At 39.7% G+C, this 23,541-nt stretch overlaps 1 protein-coding gene across 7 annotated transcripts in view; it reads left to right on the forward strand.

The window, feature by feature from the left end:
- The first annotated feature begins 313 nt into the window (after nt 1-313).
- Nucleotides 314-23,541, forward strand: part of SPATA13 (spermatogenesis associated 13) — a 56,298-nt gene continuing 33,070 nt past the window's right edge. The window contains exons 1-3 of one of the 7 annotated variants that reach the window (XM_072404873.1): nt 314-665; nt 5,209-6,977; nt 22,226-22,591. In XM_072404873.1, the coding sequence (XP_072260974.1) occupies nt 5,370-6,977; nt 22,226-22,591 (1,974 nt within the window). In that variant the 5' untranslated portion in view covers nt 314-665; nt 5,209-5,369. Of the gene's footprint in view, nt 666-5,208; nt 6,978-11,815; nt 12,026-19,589; nt 19,846-22,225; nt 22,592-23,541 lie in introns of those variants that run through there. The other 6 variants (XM_072404850.1, XM_072404859.1, XM_072404863.1 and 3 more) reach the window with 6 other exon arrangements.

The following is a 23,541-nucleotide window of genomic DNA, read 5'->3' on the forward strand; positions in this document are numbered from 1 at the left end:
TTCGTCGTTCATTTCCAACGATAAAAATTGGAAGTGTGTACGCAGCTTTATGGTAAATGCCCAATCAGGGGGCAGCACTATCTGGCAGCTGGGGTAAATAATTTGACTGATTTATGAGCTGTTGGGGAAAATACCCGATCAGAAAGCAATACTGTCAGGATGCTAGCACTATCGGGCAGTTGGGGTAAATGTCCAACCAGGAGGCAGCACTGCTATGCAGCTGAGGTAATAGCTGTGCCCGATCATGGGAAGAGTTGGATAGCCACACCCCCATTGACAGGCCCCGCCCTCCTCCCCGCACACGGGTGACATCGCTCAGTGCTGCTCTCCCCCGGACTTTGCTTGATGCTGAGCTGCGATCTCCAGGGATTGCTGCATATGATGGACTGGCAGTACGGGGGGGCTGACGTCTCCGACCGCCTGGAAGATCCCTAGCCTGGCTGCCGCCTCCAGACATCGGCTGTGCATCGCTGGGACAGGTAGGCAGCCCATACATCCAGCCATCGCCTGCCCTGATCTTCATATGATCTTCATACATCTACCGGGAGCTCTTCCGATCTCTCTGGCTGGCTGCTTCCTGCACACAGGGATACTGAATACACCGACATCGGTCTCTATCGGCCACCCCCAGCAGGGGATCCAGAGGACGCTTGCAGTTGATCCTGGTGAGTTGTAGGGGGGTCGGGGCAGACTGGGAAGCTGTGCTGGTCATACACCTGTTACAGGGTTTGGATACTAATAGATAGATAGGACTTCGCTGATGGCTGCAGGGACTTCTCCTATGGAAGTATCTGGCTGATCCAGGAACCACAGATAGCAGCAAAGCTTCTTATATTTCCAGCATAGGCAGGGGAGCTGCACACTGGTGAGAACAATCATGAGCATACAGTCGTGCAGATTGCATTACTTTATTCCCAGGGTGCCATAGATCTGTCACCTAGATCAGATTGTGTAAGATCTGTGTGTTTGAATCCTGCTAGTTGTCTGGGTGCCATCCATTTCCTTTTGCATAGGGAAATATTTCAATGATCAGAGATTTCCCACCATGTTGGTGAATCTATAAAGTATAGGCAGTTGTTTTAGTGATCAGCTGCTGCCTGAGATCAACATTAGGTACTACAATCTGGCCTCTTCTTCCTAAAATTAGTTTTAGTCCTGTCCTGCTAGTCCTCAGCATGTAGATGGGGTGCAGACCAATCCTGATTGACATCCATTCTGTCTGCTGTTATTGGGAAGATTGGATACTGATCTCCTGAATGTCCCAGATAAAACCTTACATGTGTACAAATATTAAACTTTAAAAAATGCAATCCAATGTCTTTTATAATAAGTGGGGAGCATATGCGGGGTAAAGGATGACAATAGTGAATGTTGTGAGTGCTTAGTGTAAGGATGGCTGGGACATGAGACTTCTGATGTAGCCTGGGAAAGCTTGTTAAGTAAACCCATTGAAGTGTGCTGAGATCAGCCCCCTGCTGCTGCATCTTCGCAGCTCATGTGGTTGCTAAGGGGGCTTCCTGTTTGGCTTGTCTACAAGTTCACTGATGGGCTATAGACAAAAACCCCCAGAGCTAGCACTTCATCTTCTACTGTCCATCACATATCTGCTAACAGAACACCATACCACTGCCAGGGTTCTGCAAAGTCTCCCTATGACCAGGATACGTCATATCTGCTCAGAATTCTTCAGTTTGAGAAATGTAAATGCATCAGAATGAAATATGGATACCATAATTGTAGGGATCAGCAGACAAGTGGAAGCTGCTGTGTGTAATAGATATGAATATGGCTGATATTCACCTTTCTGACATTAACCTAAAGTGTGCATAGGACAGTCATTGTATGATGTGCCCGGAGATTGCACACACTAGAGCAGTGTTTCTCAACCTTGTGAACATAGGGGAACTTGCACTAATTATTATATCCACAGATCACAGTACATTAGCTTGGTGGTCAGTGGGAAGAATGCCTCTTACATTGCTGGCTAATGGGAAGAATGTCACCCTTACAGATAGCCAAATAGATTATTGGGACACTTAAACTGACACAGATTGAGAAACCCTGCACTAGATAGTTGTCAATCTCCTGTAAAGGGACAATTGGAAAAAGTGACGCACAAAAAAGATGCTATACATACAGCAACAGCATAATGATTCGCAGAGCTAGCCAATACAAATGTATTACCCGTACAGTTAAAAGATCCATGTACATTATGCCTTTTGGCCATGTATGTGTGTTGGCGTGCACAGTGTGTTACCGTGTGTTGTAATAAAGCAACACATTTATCTTTAGTGCACCAAAAATGGGTAATTTATTGCAATGGATGTGTGGCCTTGCTGTGTTGCCTTTGCATTGGGGTTCCTTTCAAAAAGTAAGGTTTACTCAGCTCTAAAGGGTTAGTTGTTCTAATTCAGTGTCATTTAAAGTTTGCATACGAGATTACTCACTTCTAAATCTCAGGGAATCTGATAAGGAGACCATTGATGTGTAGCTCCTAGCTCTGTCCCTTCCTCATCCAAAAATCGCATTCTCCTTGTTGGATTTTTCATTTCAGAGGATGCAGCAAAAAAAGTGAGACTTTTCCGGTGTAAGGGGTAACCCTGTGTTACCGCTAGTAGTACCCAGAATACATTTCATAAAAATGTTTTTTGCAGTGTTGTTCTCAGCCCGTTTTAGCTGGGTGCACCACTGGCACTTTTCAGTAACCACCTGGCTGTTTTTGGTCACAATACAGGGGCCGCCACCTATTTTACAAAAAAATTCTTGGGGTTAAACACTGTTGTATGAATCCAAAGGATGTCCGTCTGCTTCTTATGGAGAAATTGCCATGTCTTCTCTATGGCTGGCATCATTTCCCTTTGTAGCAGCTTTGCCTGGTTTGTATTTTTACATTCATTACTGCATATTGTTTATCAAACCTTTTTTATAGGCCTCATATATTAAAATATCTGAGTTGAGCTGCCATAGCAACGGATTAGACTGTGGTTGCTATGGACGGTTCTGCTCAGACAAGGCCTTGTTTATCACTGTCTGGAGAACTAACATATGCAAAGCCTAAATAGGAGCAAATACATATCAAGGTCCAAAAACAGCCCCATATTTTAAAAGTGACCTTTTTGATGTACCTACTCGTATCTCCTTGTCATACTTGGCCTGTTTACGGCTTCCTCTGGTCTTGTGTTGGTCATAGTTTATCTGAATTGTGGCAGATGAAAGAAAAGTATTTTTATGCTCTCGTTTGGGTTTGACACTTGTGCTAGGAAAATAAACTGGCCTTTTAAACACTTTCCTATTAATAACATTGGCAAACCGCCCTTTTATACATTTTCCTATTATTAACATTGGCAAAACGGCCCAATTTACCCACCAGGTGCCAACCCAACCCACACCAGGGTGGCCATGACAGTCAAGCCATGCGGTGGTTCCAGGCTCTTTAGGAATGCATTGCAGATCAGACAGATGTCTCCCTCCCTGTTCACCAATCTTACTTGTAATTTCCTAAAGACATGAAGTAAATAGCTGTGACATGTTTGTGAACAGCGGATCATTACCTACATCAATAACATGTTCCACGAAAGTGAGACTGTCTGGATTGAAATCAGCAGCCAATTCAGGATTAGGGACATCACCCCAGCAACAGTGTGTAATGAATAACTAGTTTGTAAATAAATCGAGCAGTGTGCGTTCTCCCTCCTACCCCCTTGTATCATCCCTCTTCACGCTTCCAGTTTGTTCTGGCAAATGCTTTGCAATTCAGAGGAGCAAAGCAAATATCCCAATGTACATCCAGGTCTGAGAGTTTACCTTTTATAGAGGACGGATTTCACATTTGCAGAGGCATTTAGCTATTGCTTACTTATAAAGCGTCCTCAGTAAGTTTTCTGGCTTATGAACACTGGGCTTGTTCATGTCAAGGAGTTCTGGAAATCTTGTATTCTGAGCACTTACACACTTTTTCCAGTTTTCATGCAAGTCTGGAGGAATCCACCCTGCCTAATATATGCTGGCAGTTTTAATATTTCCTAATTTGAATAAGATTACCACTGCTGCTAAGTTTGTTTGTTAGGCATGATCACAGCTCATAGCTAAGTTCCTATAGGCATTAGATGCACCTACCCAACCAGTTCTATAGAAGGTGTGATTGGATGGCAGCTTCACTCCTCTTTCTTTACATTTATTTATTATACACTAAAAAAAGCTTACACTCTAAGGTTTGTACCACAGCCATACAGACACACGTCCACTTGGGTAAATTTGGATGGAATCTGCTTTAATTATATTTTGTATGTGAGAAATACCAGGACTAAAAAAGTTAGTTTCCTGGCTTGATTCAGTATTTCTGACTCAAAGACCCAAGACAAACATACAGCAAATGAAAGTTTAAGGAAGTCAGAGTTGTTTATATGTAGACTTTTTCCAGATATTTGACTCTGAACCAAAGCAGCCACATAACAGCCAGGTAATTGGCAGTCTTGGAAGAGGTCAGAATTGACAGGCTACATATTTGTGCCAGACTAGGTTTATTTAAATTTTAAATTTTTATATCGGTGGAAAGAAGATAACCCTCCTCCAAAAAAACAAAACAAAAAAAAACACAAGCTGCTTCATGATTTTTGTGTGTTCTGCCATTTTAAAGCTACAAAGCATATTCTGTATTTAGGCTATTGGTTGTAGGTGGATCAAAAGTCAAATGAGAGTTTTGCAAAGGGTTACTGAAAATGGTCCTGTGAAGAGTTAGTCATGTATGCATTTGGCTTTGAAGTTGATGTCTTGTGACCCACATCAAGCATTAACTTACAGTATCCCCTAGCCTGGCTTTGGCACAAAAGTTTCTCATGAGTAGTGGACCACATTAGCCATCGTTATTTGAACCAAAAGGAGAAAGACTAAGTGCATGTTAGACTATTAGTGCTATTTGTCTTGATCAAACATCTCCTTGAAATACATTCAGCAGTCTTTTGCAACCTGCAGCATTTCAGTACTTGTGGGACTGCAGCCTGGAAAGCATCAGGTTGTTAAAGACTGACATACAATGTAAGACGTTCATGCATTCTGTTCCCATTCAAGAAACCGTTAGAAAGTTCTATATGTTAGCAGATGAAGGCTGCATGTAAAGGCACACTGTCCCCTATCCCCCCCTCCGTTTTTTTCCTAGGAAAGGATTGTGTGAGGAGACTTCTTAAATGCTGTCTTTGTTTTTTTTTAAAGGGCGAGCAGAAGACTGCAGTTGCGCAGCTCCATGCAGACAATAGATGTGGAAGAGGAGACACAAAGGCATTGCAACGGATGACGCTCTGGATGTTTAAATCTGCTAAGTCTGTCACACTGATGCTATAAGGAGTATAAATTGAGTCTACCCTGATGCTCACATGGTTGAGAGTATGACGTCACCCTCCAAGGGCTGTGGGAACGGGCCAGGAGTTACATCTCAAGTCATTGACAAAACGGTTTTGAGAACTCCTCAAGACAGCTGTCACAATGGAGTCCTTGACAACAAAGACTCCTCTCAGGAGGATCAGAGCCCCTCCAAGTCTTCAAACTTATTCACCAGTCCAAAGCAGCGGTCCACTTCCAATGGTGAGAGGCCCCGATCAATGATTGGCATGGGCAACTCATCAACATGGAATGCTTTGTCATCTTTGAGAAAGATGGGTTCATTTAAAAAACTGAAATCCTCTGTTCTTCAGGGAATTCAAGCTAAAGAAAATGCTAACAATCTTGGTGATGCAGAGATCGGGGGTGATACGCAGAAGCGCCCATCTTCTGATGGAGTAATAAGTTGTCAAACTTCCTGCAGGATGCCACCCTCAAGATCAATGCAGGATCATTTTAATGTGAGTGACGGCCTCCAGTCTGATGGCTCAGATGTTGAGGAGCCAGATGATACTTTTTCGAGGAGCACCCATAGATCTCGCAGTATTAGACGTGCATATGGAGTTGGTCGAATCAACTTATTGGATAATGAGAATGTCCGCGTACCACACAGTCCCCTTAGGCTCTCGCCTACTGGGCATGAACAAAATGCCTGTGAAGTTATTGTGAAAAACTGTAACAGCAACAAAATTATTTACAGAAGGAGTAAAAGTACTGACAACCTCAACTTCCTCAAAAAGAGTTCTTTTAAAAGGAAATCTACCTCTAATCTTACAGATGTCAAATCTAACAGCGAAAAGGAGATACTTCAGAAAAGCACGCTAAATAATTCTGCAGATGCCAATAATCTATCTGGAACTCCAGAGAGACGATCCAAGCGGTGGAGAAGTCCAATCAGAGCAAAAGACTTTGACAGAGTATTGAAGATTATGAGTAATGTTACTGAGGGTAATCGGAGAAAAGATGGTAGCAAATGCAGTTCCCCCACCAACGAAGAATCTCAAAGAAGTCGACCAAATAGCCGATTACATGATGATTATTCCAGGAGAGTTTCCAGCAGTGCAGACACAGAAAGGAGGAAATGTATATTTGGTCCGTATTCCCCATTGTCTGAGAAAAATTTGTCTCCAAGCTCCCCTGGCACTCATGACGTGAATGTATTATCGACTGGTAGATTGCTTTCTTCTGAAGGCCTTTCTGAGCCTTGTAGCCTTTCTCCTACCTGTAGTAGCTTGAGCCAGTTGGCAAATGAAGTTTTCTACTCTGATTCAGAGGAACCCAGACATATTCCCCACTCTGCTTCTGATTTTGGAATTCTCGGAACTCCTGTGAGGCCCACTGCCCCAAAGCCACAGAGCCCAAGTTCGGAACTCTATAAACCTAGTTCTTCTTTCCTTTCTACTAATCACCACAGCACTTTATCACTGAGCTCTATGGAAAGTGACGAGCGGGCAGAACAAAGCACCGTAAAAGCCGATAGGAGTTCACATTCATTTAAGGATACAATTAAGCATGCTTACTATGATGACGGAAACGAGGATAGTGGAATTAGCAGCCACTCCCAACTGAGTCTGAATGTGGTTAATGAAGAAAAACAGGAGGAGGTAAGGACAAATACATAAATAATTATGATTACTTATATCATTCTCAATTTGGGTCCTCTGTTTAGGTTCATTTTGTACAATTATGCCAGGAGAAATATCTATTAATATCTATGATAAGGTATAAACATGCATGGTTCTGGAGTTCAGAAATACTGCTTGCCAGGACATGGCACCGACCTTATGATGGAAGAACAGTAACATCTACTAGGAAAATCCAAACAAGTCAATTGTCTTTCCTGCAAGATTGTTTGGTTGTGTGTCTAAAGGTCACTCTAGACAATTTGATTGGACAGTGATCATTTTCTGTTTATGGTTCCCCTAATCTCTAACTATTCGGATATGTGATTTATTTAAGTTTAGCCACACAAGGATTCATTTTCCCAAGTGAAGCAGCTGATTTATAGCGTTGACCCCTAAACCAAAACAAATTCTTCTTGAGTATGTGCATTACCCTTTTAAGTTAAACAGAGATTTCCCAGTGTGTTGGATCAGTGTTATCTGCCTTGTGTTCACCTATTCTCCTTAAAATTTTTGCAGCAGACACATTTAAATTCTGATGTATATTTTTGGATAATGTGAGAGATCACAGTTTCTGCAATGCCCACACAAATCCTGCAAATCTAAGACACACGTGTAGAATTTGTTGTTAGAATTTTTCACGTTCTTTTCCAACGACAAAAGACTGCATGATGCATGAACAAGTGATGTACATACAGCACTGTTCTGCTCTATGGAGAGGAGAGGGGGGAGTATGATGTAGTGGTACCCCACTGTGCTCTCTTCCCTTCACTTTCATTATGTGTGTTCCTCGTCTGTGGATCCGCCAGGATGGTCGTCCAAGCGACCATCACTCTACACATATCAGCCCTGAGCCGATTATCGGACGAGAATCCTGTGACGTGTGTACATAGTCTAATTTGTTCTTGCGGAGAGATTCATGTATGTATGTATGTTTGGATGACAACGCTCACACAATGGGCTGTACCTATGGAGAAGCATCTTTATAGTTCCAGTTTAAGGACAGGTTGGGTATCTCTCTACCTGGGGAGAGTTTATCTTCTAGTCAGTCTCCTAGCCTACAGCCAAATTTTAATTAAAAAGTAGCTTTTCTTGGTCTGCCATTGATATTGTGTTTGTATAAGTGCCAGCTTCTCTGAAGACAGTCACTGACCCAACAATACAAAACTACACCTTTAGTCTACATTGCCTGCAAACTTGTTCTGGGTTAGATCAGCTCGCCAGCCTAGGAGCCTAAACAAAAACAGCTCAAAAGTGTCAACTCGCTTTTTGCTTACCTTCCGCTATTATTTTTAAGCCATTTCCTTTAAATAACCTGTAGATTGGTCTTGGTTAATGTGTAACATAATCCAACACACAGAAAATTCTGCCAGGATAATACAGAGGGCAGAGAAGTGTAAAATAACCAATACCAGCCACATTTCATTTTAATGAAGTCACATGGGGAGGATTAATTCTCATTAGTTAGCTTGGGAAAGTTTACTTGGCCCTTTACCTTCTGGAGTAAACTTGCAGAAGTATTACTGATACTTTATAGCAGCCTTTCTTGAAATTTCACATGGGGGAACCTTTAAAATAACTTTCACGTCTTAAGGGACCCCTGCTATTATCACTGTATCCACAGCTCACATTATATTAGTGTGGTGGTCTGTGGGTAAATGTCACCTTTACAGATGGCTGATCTGAGAGGTACAAATAGATCTTTGCTCAAGGAACCCCTAGCAAACTCTGGAGGAACCCTAGGGTTCCACAAAACTCTGGTTGAGAAACATTGCCATATAGAGATTGTCTGATTGGCCAAAAACCTGTAGATTGGGTGATTTATTGTTAGCAATCCAGATTGTAATTTTCTGTCAATTTTAACTACTCTTCATCCACTGGGAATCACAAATATAATTGCAGAATCTCTGCTATAGACCTTGGAATTAGCTCAGTTTATGATGTTGAAAGAGTTGCAGTTGGAAATAATACAGCAATTTATTTGCAAGCGGTGACTTCTTTCAATTTATATGCTGTTTTATTTCAGATAATCCTTTTCATTTGCTTTGCTATTTTTAACAAAAAATATAAGATAAGACAGCTCCATGGTTGGCTGTGCAAGGCATAGTATTTTTGGTTAGTACAGTCGTATACTTTTTTAGGTGGCAGATTATCCTGCCATTATAGACTTTGGCGGGTTTATAAAAGGAAAGTTTAGCTGCTACGTTTCTAGTTTTGGTTAAACAAATCTTCACTATTGCTGCACTGCCTAATCAAGATTATCCTGTTTGTAGCTCAGCAACAAACTGAAGTCAAAGCCGCTTGCCAATTCATACACAGGTACGCTGACATCATGCTGAGAGTTAGGTAAATAGACTTCTTTGAGTCTGTACAGAGATGTGTGCACCTTACTTAGATACTTATCTAATCTCTTCTATTAGGCTTGATTCCAAACATATGATTGTGTAGTCCACCTGTGATCCTATATTGCTTCCTGTTGGCTTTGCCGGTTGTACTACTTCATTTAAAAATGAACAATCCAGAATGATTCCAAATGCATATATTTATATTTTTATACATTTTAACGGAGAAACTGGATGGATTTGTTTGTATTATGCAGTTTGTTTAATATGAAAGATTACCTGATATACAAATAGTATTATATGTTCTACTTATTATAATACAATGGCTCCCTCTAGTGGATTAGATGTATAGTAAAATTGTGATACATTCCTAATAAAGATCTTAACGGTGATGATAATAAAGCTAAAATGTAATTGTAGAGCTAGCTGACAGTAACAATTAAATTATAGTATAACAAGCATGGTTCTACTTTGACCCAAGTGATTATGTAAGGCAGGGCAGAGAAGTAATAAACTTTAATAGTATTTTTAAAAGGAATTACTACATACTGTACTATGTTTGTATATGTTGTCTACAACAGTTCTAACTGTTTTTTTTTTTTTTTCATTGGTGTCTTGTTGACCCAGTGCAACCGTAGACTTGTAAACTGGTTATAGAGCTCATAGGAAGGAAGGGACTCCTTGTCTTTGAGGGAGGACAACCTGGACTTTTTTTCACTGAGTGCCTTACCATTGACCATGTCCCATGAAAAGTTTCTAGTAAGCTGGAAACACTCACCTTCCTAAACTGCAGTCAAATCCATACAAGATTTAAGTGTTTTATTAGGTTGTAGGGCAGAGGTGGGTTTAGCCTTATTAATATTGTTTTGGTGATGTGGCTGTACTATAGAAGATAAACATGTCCTTCACTTATGGTGAACGATGGACTAATAATTTTATATAAATGTGGGGACAGGTGTCAGTAAAATATTTTATAAAGTATGGGGAGCCTCCTGGCAGTGTCCCAGGTACAGTGTAATAGCCTAAGGAGGGCAGTCCTCTCACATATCCAGTCCAGGTTTCTCTTGGTAGTAGAACAGTAAATGTGAGGGCATTGTAGGACATGAGTGTCTAGGCTTCATAGTCCAGTAAATAAAAATGTTACAATTGGGGAAATAAGTTCAGCAGAATTGCGGGCACTGACAATGCTAGGAAAGCATGGCTCTTCAATGCATATGTAGTCAGGTCACCAGCTTGGGTTGATAACGGAGAGAACACAATCTGTAGTCGTCGATGGGTGCACACGCATAGGCAGATATGGAGAATCCAGACAAGTCAGGAGAAAGCTGGGTCAGGCACAGGCAACGATTGTCCAACACTGAACTCGTTTACATAACCCATTTCGAGCTACTGTTGGCAGTGAAAGTGCTTTGCTTTTTCTAGCTATGGAAAATCTGCATTTTTAGTGGCTTTCCTTTAATTTTTTGAACTTATGGATGCCAAGGACCTGGAACTCTAAACATGGGAAGCGCCCTATAGGTAATACCTATTTTATGTAGAAGAAACCCTAAAAATATGAATGGATGGTAGGTACCTTGGCTTCTAAGGTTAGGAAACGGTGCAGATAATAGAATAAGTCCCTCCTGGGCATTTCCTCACTTTACTGCCCACTGTAAACATAATATAGAGCAATGAGTGGATGTTGTGGATGACAGATTTGTATCACTTTACACTTGTATTTGGTTTCTCTCTTAGTTTTGGATAGGGTAGGGGAGTATTGGTACCCCTGTCATTTTTCTTTATGTCCCTGCTGGAAGTTTTAGTGTTCTGTGTAATCATTGTCATAAAGGCAGAAGGTAATGAGCATTCCAAAAAATATAGTTATCACCAGAGAAGTAATACTGCATAAATATTCCAATGACATAACATGCTTCGTAGACGGTAGTCCAGAGGTGATTTTTCCATACTTTACAGATGTTTCCATCTGTTGTCACTTGTGTCTTGGTGTCAAAAAGTAAAGAAAAGTTTCACAATTGAGGCTCACAGAAAGCTCCAGTCCGGAGTGCTCTCCTATATTTGCATGTCGTTCTTCTGGTGTTCACTTTAACCTCAGTGGCAACCGGTGACATTGGCATAAGGGAACAGGCAGGGACCAGCCGGCACAGTAACATATGCATTGCTGGCTTCGTGATCCCCCAGCACCCAAAAATGTCAGTCCAGAGACCTGTAGGGAAGAATTAGGTAAGCATATCATGCTTTACAGGGTAAGGCATAATAAAATGACAGAATGGCTTCTGGTTTGGCGACATTAGTGTAGATGCCGCATTTGTGGCTTTCCTGTCCCATGGCACCCTGTATACCAGCACGCCTGTAAAATTTACATGAATGCCCCCCCCCCTCTCCACATCTGATACACACTTCTGGTATATACCATTTTCTCTGAGCTGAGAATAGGAAGGAAGTCTTACTGCATGTCAAAGACTAATTGCAAAACTGAAGCTGTGATCCTCCTCTTGACACATGTGCCCAGTGGGTGTTTGCAGTGTAGCGTTACTTTTCCCAGCAGCTGGGTGCATGCTGGCTGAGTGTGCAGCGCCACTGAGAGCGCTCGTGGGGGTGGTTTGGGGGACAACAGGTAGACCTCCCTTTGTGTGGGTGATGACGGACCAACTGCTCTCACCTGGGAAACGGATGTGTCCCAATTATGTGGTGAGTACAGAATACCATTCAGAAATTATCATGTAATAATGACAAGAGAAAAATGTAATATTTTGCCAACTCCAGGTATGCTTTAATAGCTGTAGACTCCAGAGCCCTGAGACAGTCTGATAATTAACTTCTGTATTGCCTGCAGTGACTGCACCTTATAGGGATAAATGCTCATCTTATGCCAAAATGTTTTAAGGTTGTCTTTGATTCAACTGTTAAGGTTGGAGTCTGTCAGACCAGGCCATAACGGGAAAGCAACCGGCAAATGTTAACACGCATTTATTAGTGAGAAAAGTCTGGAAAACTCCAGACATTTTTTTTGTTGCTTGTTCCTTCTTTTCCTAATTGTAAGTCCACCTTTTATTTTTTTTTGGGTGTCCCAGGGACAGGAAATAAAGGAAATTCCACCCAACTGGGTCACAGACAGAAATCCAAACTCTACAGAGTTTTTGTAATTGCATCATTTGTAATTTGTTTAACCTTGTATAAATGTTTAATATAGTACCATATGCTATTCCTTAGTCAATGTTAAAGACATGGACCAGAATCTTACCTCCTTCTTTCTGCCTAAGCACTGCCTCACATTGGATAAAAAATTGAATGATGAAATCAATCAAGGTTTTCAGTTTCACATGGGATAATCTGGCTCCCTTTAATATTACACAGCAATAATTTTTTTGGTTATTGTAAGAAAGTCTGCTATGTAAATAAGGAAAAGAATAAAAGTAATCTACATGTGCAAAGCTTTGTGATTGTCATGACAGGTTCACGTATAACCTTTAATTAGATTAAGCTGAAGGTGAATATGAAAGACTTCCTCATTCAATGCTTTGTCCCTGGAAGGTGCCTCTTCGGGCTTAGTTAATTTTTGATGCACACATGAAAGGTGTGCAATAGCAAACAGTGTATAGTGAAATAGTCTAGTCATTTTTAAGGGTATCTTTAATGTTTGGTTTAGAGTAGGGAGGTTCTTCACAAGTTTTTATTGCCAATTGGGAAGATTTGGTAGTGACAATTGCCCCTGGGACAAAAGGTGATTTAAAATCCAGACATCAATTACAGTTGACAATGGAGCAAAAATAGAGGGGACAATGGAGCAGGAATAGTGGGGATACCCAATTAAAAGGAGACACCTGTCCAGATCCAAAAGAAATGTTATTTCTCAGACCAGGTTATCATCTTCCATAGCTCCATTAACCTGTTCCAACGCTCAAGTGGCCATTGAAGGCATTTTGTCATTGTACCGAGGTCCACTTGGGCACTTTTCTGTGGCTGCAATGCCCTCTATGCAGTGTGTGTTCTGACTTTTTGTTTTTATGGAAATTAGGATTATAGAAATTAGGATTTTTAGTGGTTATAGTGCTATACCCTGTCACTGGTTTACCTTCCTTTTGACCACTTTTGGTACCGTTGTAATGAGATAGAAGTAATGCTACTCACTTCACATGCCACTTGATTCACCTATGGAGCAGGGAGTGAAGGGAATGGGATGGAGTCACACAAATTACCCTCTTAGGTTTTAGCCCTTTCCTACACTGCCTGAATTTTCAAAGTGTTTAAGCTTTAGAGATACTTAAATGATGTGACCATTGAACTGTATGGCCATTTCTGTTGTCCTGATATGTTGTTGGATGGTGATGGGATGAGTTTTTATAAAAAATCTAAGCTAATTGCTTCATATGGTATTTATTGTAGTCGGTGGAAAGTCGGTACCATGAAGTCCATATACACTATAATGAAATGTGCTGATTGTGTGTTGTAGCTCGGTGACCTTCCAGTCCTTATGATAACCCCCCCAACTTTGTACAGCATCCATCAGACATCCTCGTGTACACATAGATTCTCCCATGCAGGTCCTATGACATCTCACTTGCTGTAGCCACAAAGCATTGTTCATGGGGCTCATGTGTAAAAAAATATCCGCACAAATGTCACCTTTTCTAAGAAATCGAGCATTCCAAAGCTTAAGAAACTTTCACCGCAGCGTGCACTTAAATGATATGAATGATGAGTTCCACTTTCAGTTCTGCTAGATCAGTAGTACAGTTTGCTGTGGGATAAGATGTGTTCAAATGTCAGTCTGAAGTTTTTCTCCATTTTTAAGATTTTCTTCCCCTGGCTTAGTGTTCAGCAGCGATGTGCAGTAACCCATAGTACCCAGACGGTCGTTTTTCAATGTGCAGGGATTTACACATAGTTACCACATGCTACTTTCTGCATTATCCTAACTTGAATAAAATAACTTTGAATATGACATTCTTTCCAGGTATGTAGCCAAAACCTTTATTTTGTTTTCTATGGATTATGGAAGGGTGGGAACCTCCTTCAGATTGCTGTCCCTGGTTATGAAAATTTACCGTATTTATCCTTGTTACCTTTGTCACCTAATAAAAAATTATGGCAAATCTGAATTTTTAGAGCTATCACCAAGATCAGAGAAGGGGAAAATCTTCCATTAGGGGAACCTGATCTGTCTAAGATGTGAATTCCTATTGCATTGTAGATATTTCTTCTCACTTCCTGTTGTATCTGAAGGAAAGGAAGTAAAACAGAAATCTATTTAACTCTTCTTAGCACCACATAAGATATGCAACATATTGACACTTTTATGAATTCCTGCTACAAGTCTTATGTGGTGCTCTCTCCCTGCCCAAAACTGAAAGTTAAAACTTTTGGCTATACACACACACTAACTGTATGCAAAGACTCCATTTGCAAGCTTGGCCTTCTACAGAGGATGGCACAACACCTACTAAAGATTTCATTAATTAGAGCAGGGTACTGAGGGCCGCAATCCTCCTCCCATTTGTGGTAATTGCACAATGTCTTTCTTAGAAATAATTGGTTAGCATGTTCTTTGCACCTTCCTGGGAGAGGTGAAGTAAGCCAATTAGAGGAACAAAGGCTGAGGACTGTGGGAAATTTTCTTCTACAGGTCCATTGCTGCAGTGCAAAAAGGTAAAATGTGAACTTTAGGTCTTTAGGGTCGTGACGTCTTTTTCTGCCTTCTCACTTTTACCTTGAATGGGCCCTTAACATGCTTCATATGAAATTATACACTTTTATGTATTATTTTCAGAAATGTGGTGCACCACAATGTGCAGAGCAGGTCACTTCTGTGTACTGTCGTGAGATTGTAGTGTAGTACTTTTGTGTGTTTTTTGTGTTATGGCATGCTAGTGTAAATGAATGAGAATATTATTAGCTTTTGATTTTGTGCACTGCTAGGTCCCAGGTTCGAATCTTGAGCAGGGCACTATTTGCATGGAGTTTGTAGGTTCTCTCTTTGTATCTGGTGTCCTCTGGGTACTCTGATTTACTCCCACATTCAAAAAAAAAAACAAAAAAACAAAAAAACATCCAGTTAGGTTCACTTTAAATTACAGATCTTATATACACCCCACCCTGTGCCTGGGCAGTAAACAAGCAGCATATTCATGATCTCATTCTCTCTGCTTTCTCTTTTCATTGATATGCTCCTTGCAATGCAACACACCTGATTAGCTCCTTGCTGTACATTAAAAAATGTATTGGTGATTACAGCTTCAATATTGTATTTTATATCTGCCTGGAGTCATCTAAAAGTAGACTGTACTATCCCATACTATCAGATTATATGTATGACCAGTTAAACAAAAAAAAAAAAGACCTTGTCAGAACGATTTCTATAAAATATACTTAAATACCATGGTCTTAGTTTCTTTCTGATCTCAAAAGGTAACCATTCAAAAGACTTAATGTTCTGCATTCTGAATATATAACCTGCAATCTAAATTGGTTTAGGGCAGTCACTGAAAAATAGGGCTTCCGAGGTACAACACCGAGCACCCCCACTGTACGTGACTTTTCAGGACACCTGTACATGTTCAGTCTAATCCTATTGGAAGTGTACATTCATCCTTTCCATAGCTATTAGAACATATTGACTTGTCAAACAAGTTATGTCATTCATTCCTCAACCGGCTGATAGCCTTCAGGGTGGCTTGTTGTATGAGCGCTTGTTCTTTATCCCTAAAGCAAGAAAACAATCTGCTGACCTTTTCATCTGAAGTGAACCTGTAGCTATTTTATTATTTTTCTTTAGTTTTACTGTCTATCACCCCCTCCCAATAACCAAGATGGCAACGTCTTTTTTTTTTTTCTTTTTTTTCTATTGAAATATATATGTCCTTTCGATTTTTTTGGCCATTACCCTTTTTATAAAAAACTTGCACATAAGCATTGACGGGAGAGGAGACTTTGGACCTGAAGGTGTGTATTTAATTGCTTAGCTTAATACACACAAGTAAATACGAATATTGTTCATGACGAAGGATTTAAAGAGCAGTATGGGTTACCTAAAGAGATGGCACGGGTGAAAGTGCTTGTTTCCAGTCAGATTTGTCCCCCTTTGTCAGAATGGTGGCTCATTAGAATCTCAGCCAGGACATTATCTGCATGGAGTTTTTATGATTTTCCTGTGTTTGCAAAGGTTTTCCCTGGGGGTGGTTTCCTCCCACATTCCAAAAACATGTATTTGGGTTAATTGGCTTCGCTCCAAATTGACCTTGGACTGTGGTAATGACATATGACTATGTTAGGGACATTAGATTGTGATAGATATGTTTTCTGGTGCTGGTGATCCCCTGGACTGGAAGCCCCAGTACACCTGCACAGTTCATACTTTTTGGCTTATAGAAAGGTGAGCAGTGATCTGACCTCTATCAGAATTAGGTTATATATGAGAGGATGGTGAAAGTCTATGGCCAGGTCAGCAGTTGGACATCTTGTGTCTGTGGTGTGTGTTGTATTGTCCGCAGATCTTGTTAATATACGAGTAGAGGTGAAGAGGAATACGAACAGAGATCTCACTTTCCATATAGGCAGAGGCATTTCTGTTCATGTTCTGTAGAAAGGTCTGAAGATCAGGGAAAAGTTGCATGCATCATTCTGAGTGAACTTTTGCCAAGTTATATACATTTACTTTATTTATATCCATTTACTGAGAAGTACATATACCTTAAATATTAACCAGGAGACAGGTGATTATATTGTTCTTCTGTTTACTGTAACTAAATGGCAAAGTCTATGTTGATATAGTGCTATGGTGTTTTATTTTCGTTTCTTCTCTTTACCCATACAACCCTGCAATAACAATATATATGTGTGTGTGTGTGTATACAATTCATAGCATTGAATGGGTTTGTTATATCTGTTTGATAAGCACAAAAATGTGCTCTGCTTCTGTTGAAGTGAAATCCCAGTGTTATCATTTATTTTTTCTGTGGACTCCAGTAAAATCTCCCCACCAGTATTATGGAAATGTAAATAGGAGGTTTTCTTTAGTCTGAATCAAGAGGAAGCAGTCTAGAATGCTGCACCTCCTAGGTATAATGCAAATAAATTAGATTATGGTTTGACAACATATTAATAAGCCTCAATGCATGAAGATACAGTTTTCATGTGAATAGAATCAAACAAAAGTTTAGTAACACAGTTTTAGGCTCCAATTAACATTTACTTTACTGATTCTTAATTCCTTAAGTGAATACACCTGTGAAAAATATTTACCATCAGATGACATTCACATGCACCTGCAGTGTTCTCCCTGGCCCCTTTTAACTTTTTAGTAACCACCCGGCTGTTTCTGGGTGGTTACTGAAGAGTTGGGTGACAATACAGGGGCTGCCATCTGCCTATAATTTCTTCCCACCCGGCTTCAAAAAATTGCCTGGGTTGAACACTGACCTGTATTTAACGATTTGCAGTAAAAGCAACAGAAAAAAAAAAAGACCAGCTATCATTGTCTAATGGAAGTGTGAAAACAAAAGAAAATCTGATAGATCGCATTCTTCTCTTCAGCTTCAAACCTGCAATTTGACATTAGTAAGAATTTGTTTCTGGGGCAAAACTATTTTTGTTTTGGGCTAGGTACGCAAGTGTAATGGTTGTCATCCAATAATTGGCTCAGGGCTTATATCGGACGAGAATCTTACAGTGCTTGTTGTCCATCATCCGAACGACCCTCCTGGCGGATCTACGGAGGATGGGTGACGAACAATCGTAATAAAATTGAAGGGGAGTCATTCTACCCTTTCCATAGAACTGAACAGCTCTGTATGTACAGCCTTGTTCATGCATTGTGCAGTTGTTTGTCGTTGGAAAGGATCATGAAAGATCTTTCCTAACGACAATTATTATTATTTATTTTTAATGATGCTAACTGAATATCTCAGGTTAGAAGGTTTTGTGTGATGTAATTTAGCTCTTTCACTTGTATTCAGAAGGACCAAATATCGTGCATGAGATGGCTTGGCAAATTACTTTTTAACATCATGATTTAATTTGCTTTTGTGTTTGTGAGTTAATCTAGAGCAAAATCAGATTTGTGTCCAATAGCATTAGTGCTGCATGAGCAGACCAGACTGATTGTGACCTTGGAAAAAGTAGGATATTATCGGCCAAATGTCATGGAGCTCTATCTAGACATCATGCCTTCCAGTGACCCAGTAGTAAGCAAAGTTTATGGCTTGGTAATAAATACATCTTTGTGTGTTGATCCTCATACATATACATACCCAATTACTGATCTATGTACACAACCACTGATTGTTATGCAAATGTGAGCTCAGAATGGACCAGGGTTGTTTTCACCAACACCCTCTCTTCCCCAACTTTGCTCCACATTCTGTAAATGACCAAGGGAAGAGAAGATGTGAAAATGACACAATAATACATAACCTAAATGAGAGCCATGGCTCTTTTACCTGGAGCCAGCGGAGGTACTGTATATTGAAAGATCTTTGAATTCCAATTACGGATTGTGTCATGCAATTTATTTTATTGTGAATTTATTGCAGTTATAAATCTCTGAATAATAATCTAGTAAATTGCTGTAGTTCTTATCAGTGGAGTAACATTACTATCAGCAGCTGCATTGGCTTAGGCTGGGTACACACGTTCAATAACTGACGTTAAAGACGTAAAAGATCCTTTCCAACGACAAGGGACTGAAAGGTGCATGAATGAGCACTGTACATACCATGCCGTTCTGCTCTATGTTATAAGATAAATTTAACAACATTTTTCCAGTGCACTTTATTATTAATATTATTATTAATAATAATTATTTTTTCAGGGTGTTTTTTTAGATAAGTATTACAAGAAGACCTGCTTGTTGTAAATAATGATATCGATGGATGTTAAAGTTCTCAGTATCTTGTTTCTATGTATAGTCTGTGCATCTAAATGTACATGGCGGGGAGAGTATTGACTTTTTATAAAAGTGCAGTCATATTGACATTTTAATGGTTTTAGTGTGTTGGTCAGCTCAGGGAAAACTATACACGCTCTATGTGGCTGAAACGTGTGTGTACCGAATGACCTACAAACAGCAATATTAAATATAGAAATGAATTTTTCTAAAAATGTTACTGCTATTTTAATGATTGAACTAAAGTACGAGCTCACTACATTTACAGTATATGTAGCATGTGCTCCCTTTTTAATTCAACACACATTTTGATGTAGGGAAGAGGTGATTTAAGCAAATAATATATTCTTCTTCTCCCTAGAAGAAGAATCTAGCCAGTCTCTCCCTTGAGCTGACATTTGGTGAGCTAACCGCTGACGTTGGTCTGCAGCTTTGTGAAAGGTACAAGGTTCACCTGCAAACACAGCAAGCAAACATTGTAGTGCAGATCAGTGGAAAATCTCTGTTTTTGTTGTGTAAAGCATGTCGGGGTATTAGTTGAAATTACTTATTGGTTGAGATGCCAACAGTCAGCTGTATTTTGTTTCAGTGTGTGTGTGGGACCCCCTTACCTGTTACCGAAAAAGAGGTAGGAAAATGAAAGTACTTCTTTTACCTTTCAGGAGTTTTACGTTGGCATTTCTTCATTTATTTTATTCCATTTTTTTCTTTGTGTTTTATTTTCTTCACTTTTTATACTGCTTATTTAATGCATTATTTAAGGGGTGTAGATGAATGCAAGGTCATTAAACTGGTTATATAGGTATATATAAATAAGGACTAAACATTTATGACCAGACACGTGTGCTACTTGTTAGTTGCTGTTTTATTGTTCCTGATATATGTTTATTACCAGGTTCTTACCTTTCTAGCCTTGTCATTGCTTTTTTTTTTATCCTTAGGATAGAGAAATATAGAGGTATGGACGGTGCAGTTTTTAATGAAAACATCAGACAACCAAAAGGGCATGAGGTGTAGTAGCATGCAGCCTGATTATTTTAACTGCTTAATAGCATTTCAGAAAATGCTTAAGCAAGAAATATAGATCTTTCATTATCAGACGGTTACAATGACAAAAGACTTAAGCTACGTACACACGGCAGATTTTTATCGCCCGATAATCGGCATCGGCCAATTATCGGGCGAAAATCTTCCGTGTGTACAGTCGGTGTCGTCCATCGTCCGGACGACCGACCTGCCGGATCCACGAACGATGGACGACAGCCGATCGTAATGAAAGGGAAGGGGAGAGCGCGCAGCAGGGTGCCGCTCCGTTGCTCTCCCCCCTCCCCTCTCCATAGAGCATGAACGGTGCTGTATGTACAGCATTGTTCATGCATCTTGCAGCCCCTTGTCGTTGGAAAGGATCGTGAAAGATCCTTTCCAACGACAAAAATTGCAAGTGTGTACGCAGCTTAAGGCTACGTACACACATCAGATGATTGTTATCCGATAATCACATCAGGGCTAGTATCAGACGAGAATCTGGCGTGTGTACAGTGCTCGTCCAACATCGTTCATGGATCCGTCCTGGTAGATCCGTGAACGATTGTTATGGAAGTGAAGGGGAGAAAGCGTAGCGGGTTGCCCCTCCGTCGTTCTCCCCTCCCCATAGAGCAGAATGGCACTGCATGTGCATCGCTTGTTAAGTCTTTTGTTGTTGGAAAGCATTATGAAAGATCCTTTCCAACGACCATTATTGAACATGTGTACGCAGCCTAAGTATTCAAATGCCTTCGTAATTTTATTTATGACTGGCTCTCTTGAAATATCAAAAAACAACGTTTGTTTATTCCAACTTTCTGCTTCAAATATTATTTGTGCTACTTGTTTAGTGTCATGGCTAAAGTTACCATCATTATAATACACCATTGCTTTAATGCTAATAAGGATAATTACAGCGAGGCCTCTTTTGGGGCCGGTTATATACCAAGGGCATACATTTTAGGAATTATAGTTTTCAGATGGTCACAGTTGAGACTTTGGGACTGGCTACATGTAAATGACTTGGCTTTGTAATAGGGAAAAGGTCTTGTGTGTTAGGTTTAGAAATAAACATTTGGTAAACTTTAATTTGGGAAATTTTAACTTTGCCCTGTAGCATTGCTTCAGTTTACAAGACACTTCAGTGTTTTCTGGATCTTTGAATAATTGCATATCTTGACTTTAGGCCAAATGACTATTGGCAAAAAGCAATTTTTGCAGTCACACTTCATATTCTGGATATTGTAGATGCCATTACACAGAATAAAAATTAAGGATTTTTGGTTTATTTTCCTAACGGTTCCTATGGGTGTTCCCATGTTACTTTGAAATGTTCTCAGGTAGTGGTGGTGGAAAGGCCTGGGGGTTGGAAGGAAGGCTGCTGGAATTTATTTATTAAACCTTTCCTTTTAAAGTCCTTTATATCCCACACACTGTTGACAGTAATGTTTGCTACATGCCAGATTATTAGGCCTTTATTATGACCTTTATTGTTCAGACACCAAAAGCACAAAATATCCTGGCTGCTGCAGGTAGGGTAATAGCGGCTTGGGTCATGATACATCAGAAAGTGAGTGGACCTCAACCAATGCTATAATATCTGGACTTTGGATTTACTGTATAACCGTACTTTTTAAAAACATGTTTATTGGTTTAGATGGTTGCAGTTTTAAGGAAAATGTATATCCTCGTTTTCAGAAGAATTTTTTTTCTTGGTGTGATCCACAGAATGATTGCACCTTTCATTACGAAGTTAAATTGTCGGTAACTCTATGCTTCTAGGTAGATCCACATCATATTGGGGACTGGCAGTGGTTCCAATTTTAGCTCTAATAGAGAGTTAATAAAACACAAGTGCTTGGAGACATTTCTAACAAGACACCTTTTCTTGACATTTTAGAGGACCCATTTCTGAGAATATTTTTAATATGTCTTAATTAGCATGCACCAGGTCACTTTACTTGCATTATTCACCTTTTAAAAAGGTTACTACTGAAGATTCCTGGACAAAATCTCCATTACAAGATGAGGAAAAGCCAGATATCCAAAAGGTGGCTTCTCGAAAACGGGCTGCAGGTAAAAGTCGCTGCCGGCCAAGGCCACTTTCAGACTATGGTCAGGTGGCCAGTCGTAGCTTCTCCATCCCAGAAGACTCTGTCCCCATGGACTGTCAAGAAGACGGCAACATTAACTGTAATACTCCCTCAAGGTCCCTTAGTGAAGAACCAAACATCCATAAGCCTAGAGCTGAGTTCCAAACAAATTGCAAAAGAAGACCCATCTCTGTGATTGGTGGGGTCAACTTTTATGGAACCAGTGAAGATGAAGAAAACGGAAATTTGCTTCAACAAGTAAGACTTGGAGCATGACTTCTCTACAACATGAAAGACTTTCCAGCTCTAACTTCAACCTCAACTTCTGTTCTTCTAAAATAAAATCATGCATGCTCTAAAAGTAACCTTTTGTTTCTTTCCTTTTCTGACTAACTTCTGTTTCTAAATTTATCTGTAAATATCAGATTTTGATCTATAGTACACCTTGAAGGTTGTGATCTGCATGAACTATTTATTCCTTGGGTACAAGCAATTTTATTACATTTTGAGTACATTTCATTTCCAATATAAACAATTTGGTTGTGCATTTAATTTATAACATTTTGCTGTCAATGTTCTCCTTTTCAATGGTGTATGTATATACTTACTAAGAAAAATGTTATTTCTGGTCATATATGATAATATGGTGTTGGCACAGCAGATGTGTGATGACCCCAGACAACTTCTTCAAAACTGAACTTCTTGTTACCCACAGGAACATATTTTATGACCTAGAAAATAGAATTATATCATCTTTCTGGAGGATACTGAAGGATACACAAAACCATTAGATAAAATATTAACCTTCAGAGTTATACATTTCTTTAATTTAATTTAGTCTCCTATAATCCTAGTTGATTTAAGTGCATGCATTTCCTAACATAGTAATTGATGATCTTGTGTTTCCTGTCAATCTCTGGTAGGGTTTTTTTTATTATCATTTTCACTATGAAAACTTCTTTATTCTTATGTGACGCACAAAATAGATACCACACACCACACCAATATGATAAAGATAACATATAGAAGTAGTACATCTTTAGTCTTGAAAAAAATCAATATTCTAAAAATGACATAGGTTATAGAATAGATGGGTTAATAGGATAAAAGACACTGTTTAAAGTGATGAAGGCTTCACCATTTATAAGCTTGAAAGCCACTTTGTAATGTTAACTGAGCCTCACTCCACAATAACAAAATCTGAGAGG

Source organism: Pyxicephalus adspersus, chromosome 1, assembly GCF_032062135.1.
Source record: "Pyxicephalus adspersus chromosome 1, UCB_Pads_2.0, whole genome shotgun sequence".
Lineage (NCBI taxonomy): Eukaryota > Metazoa > Chordata > Amphibia > Anura > Pyxicephalidae > Pyxicephalus > Pyxicephalus adspersus.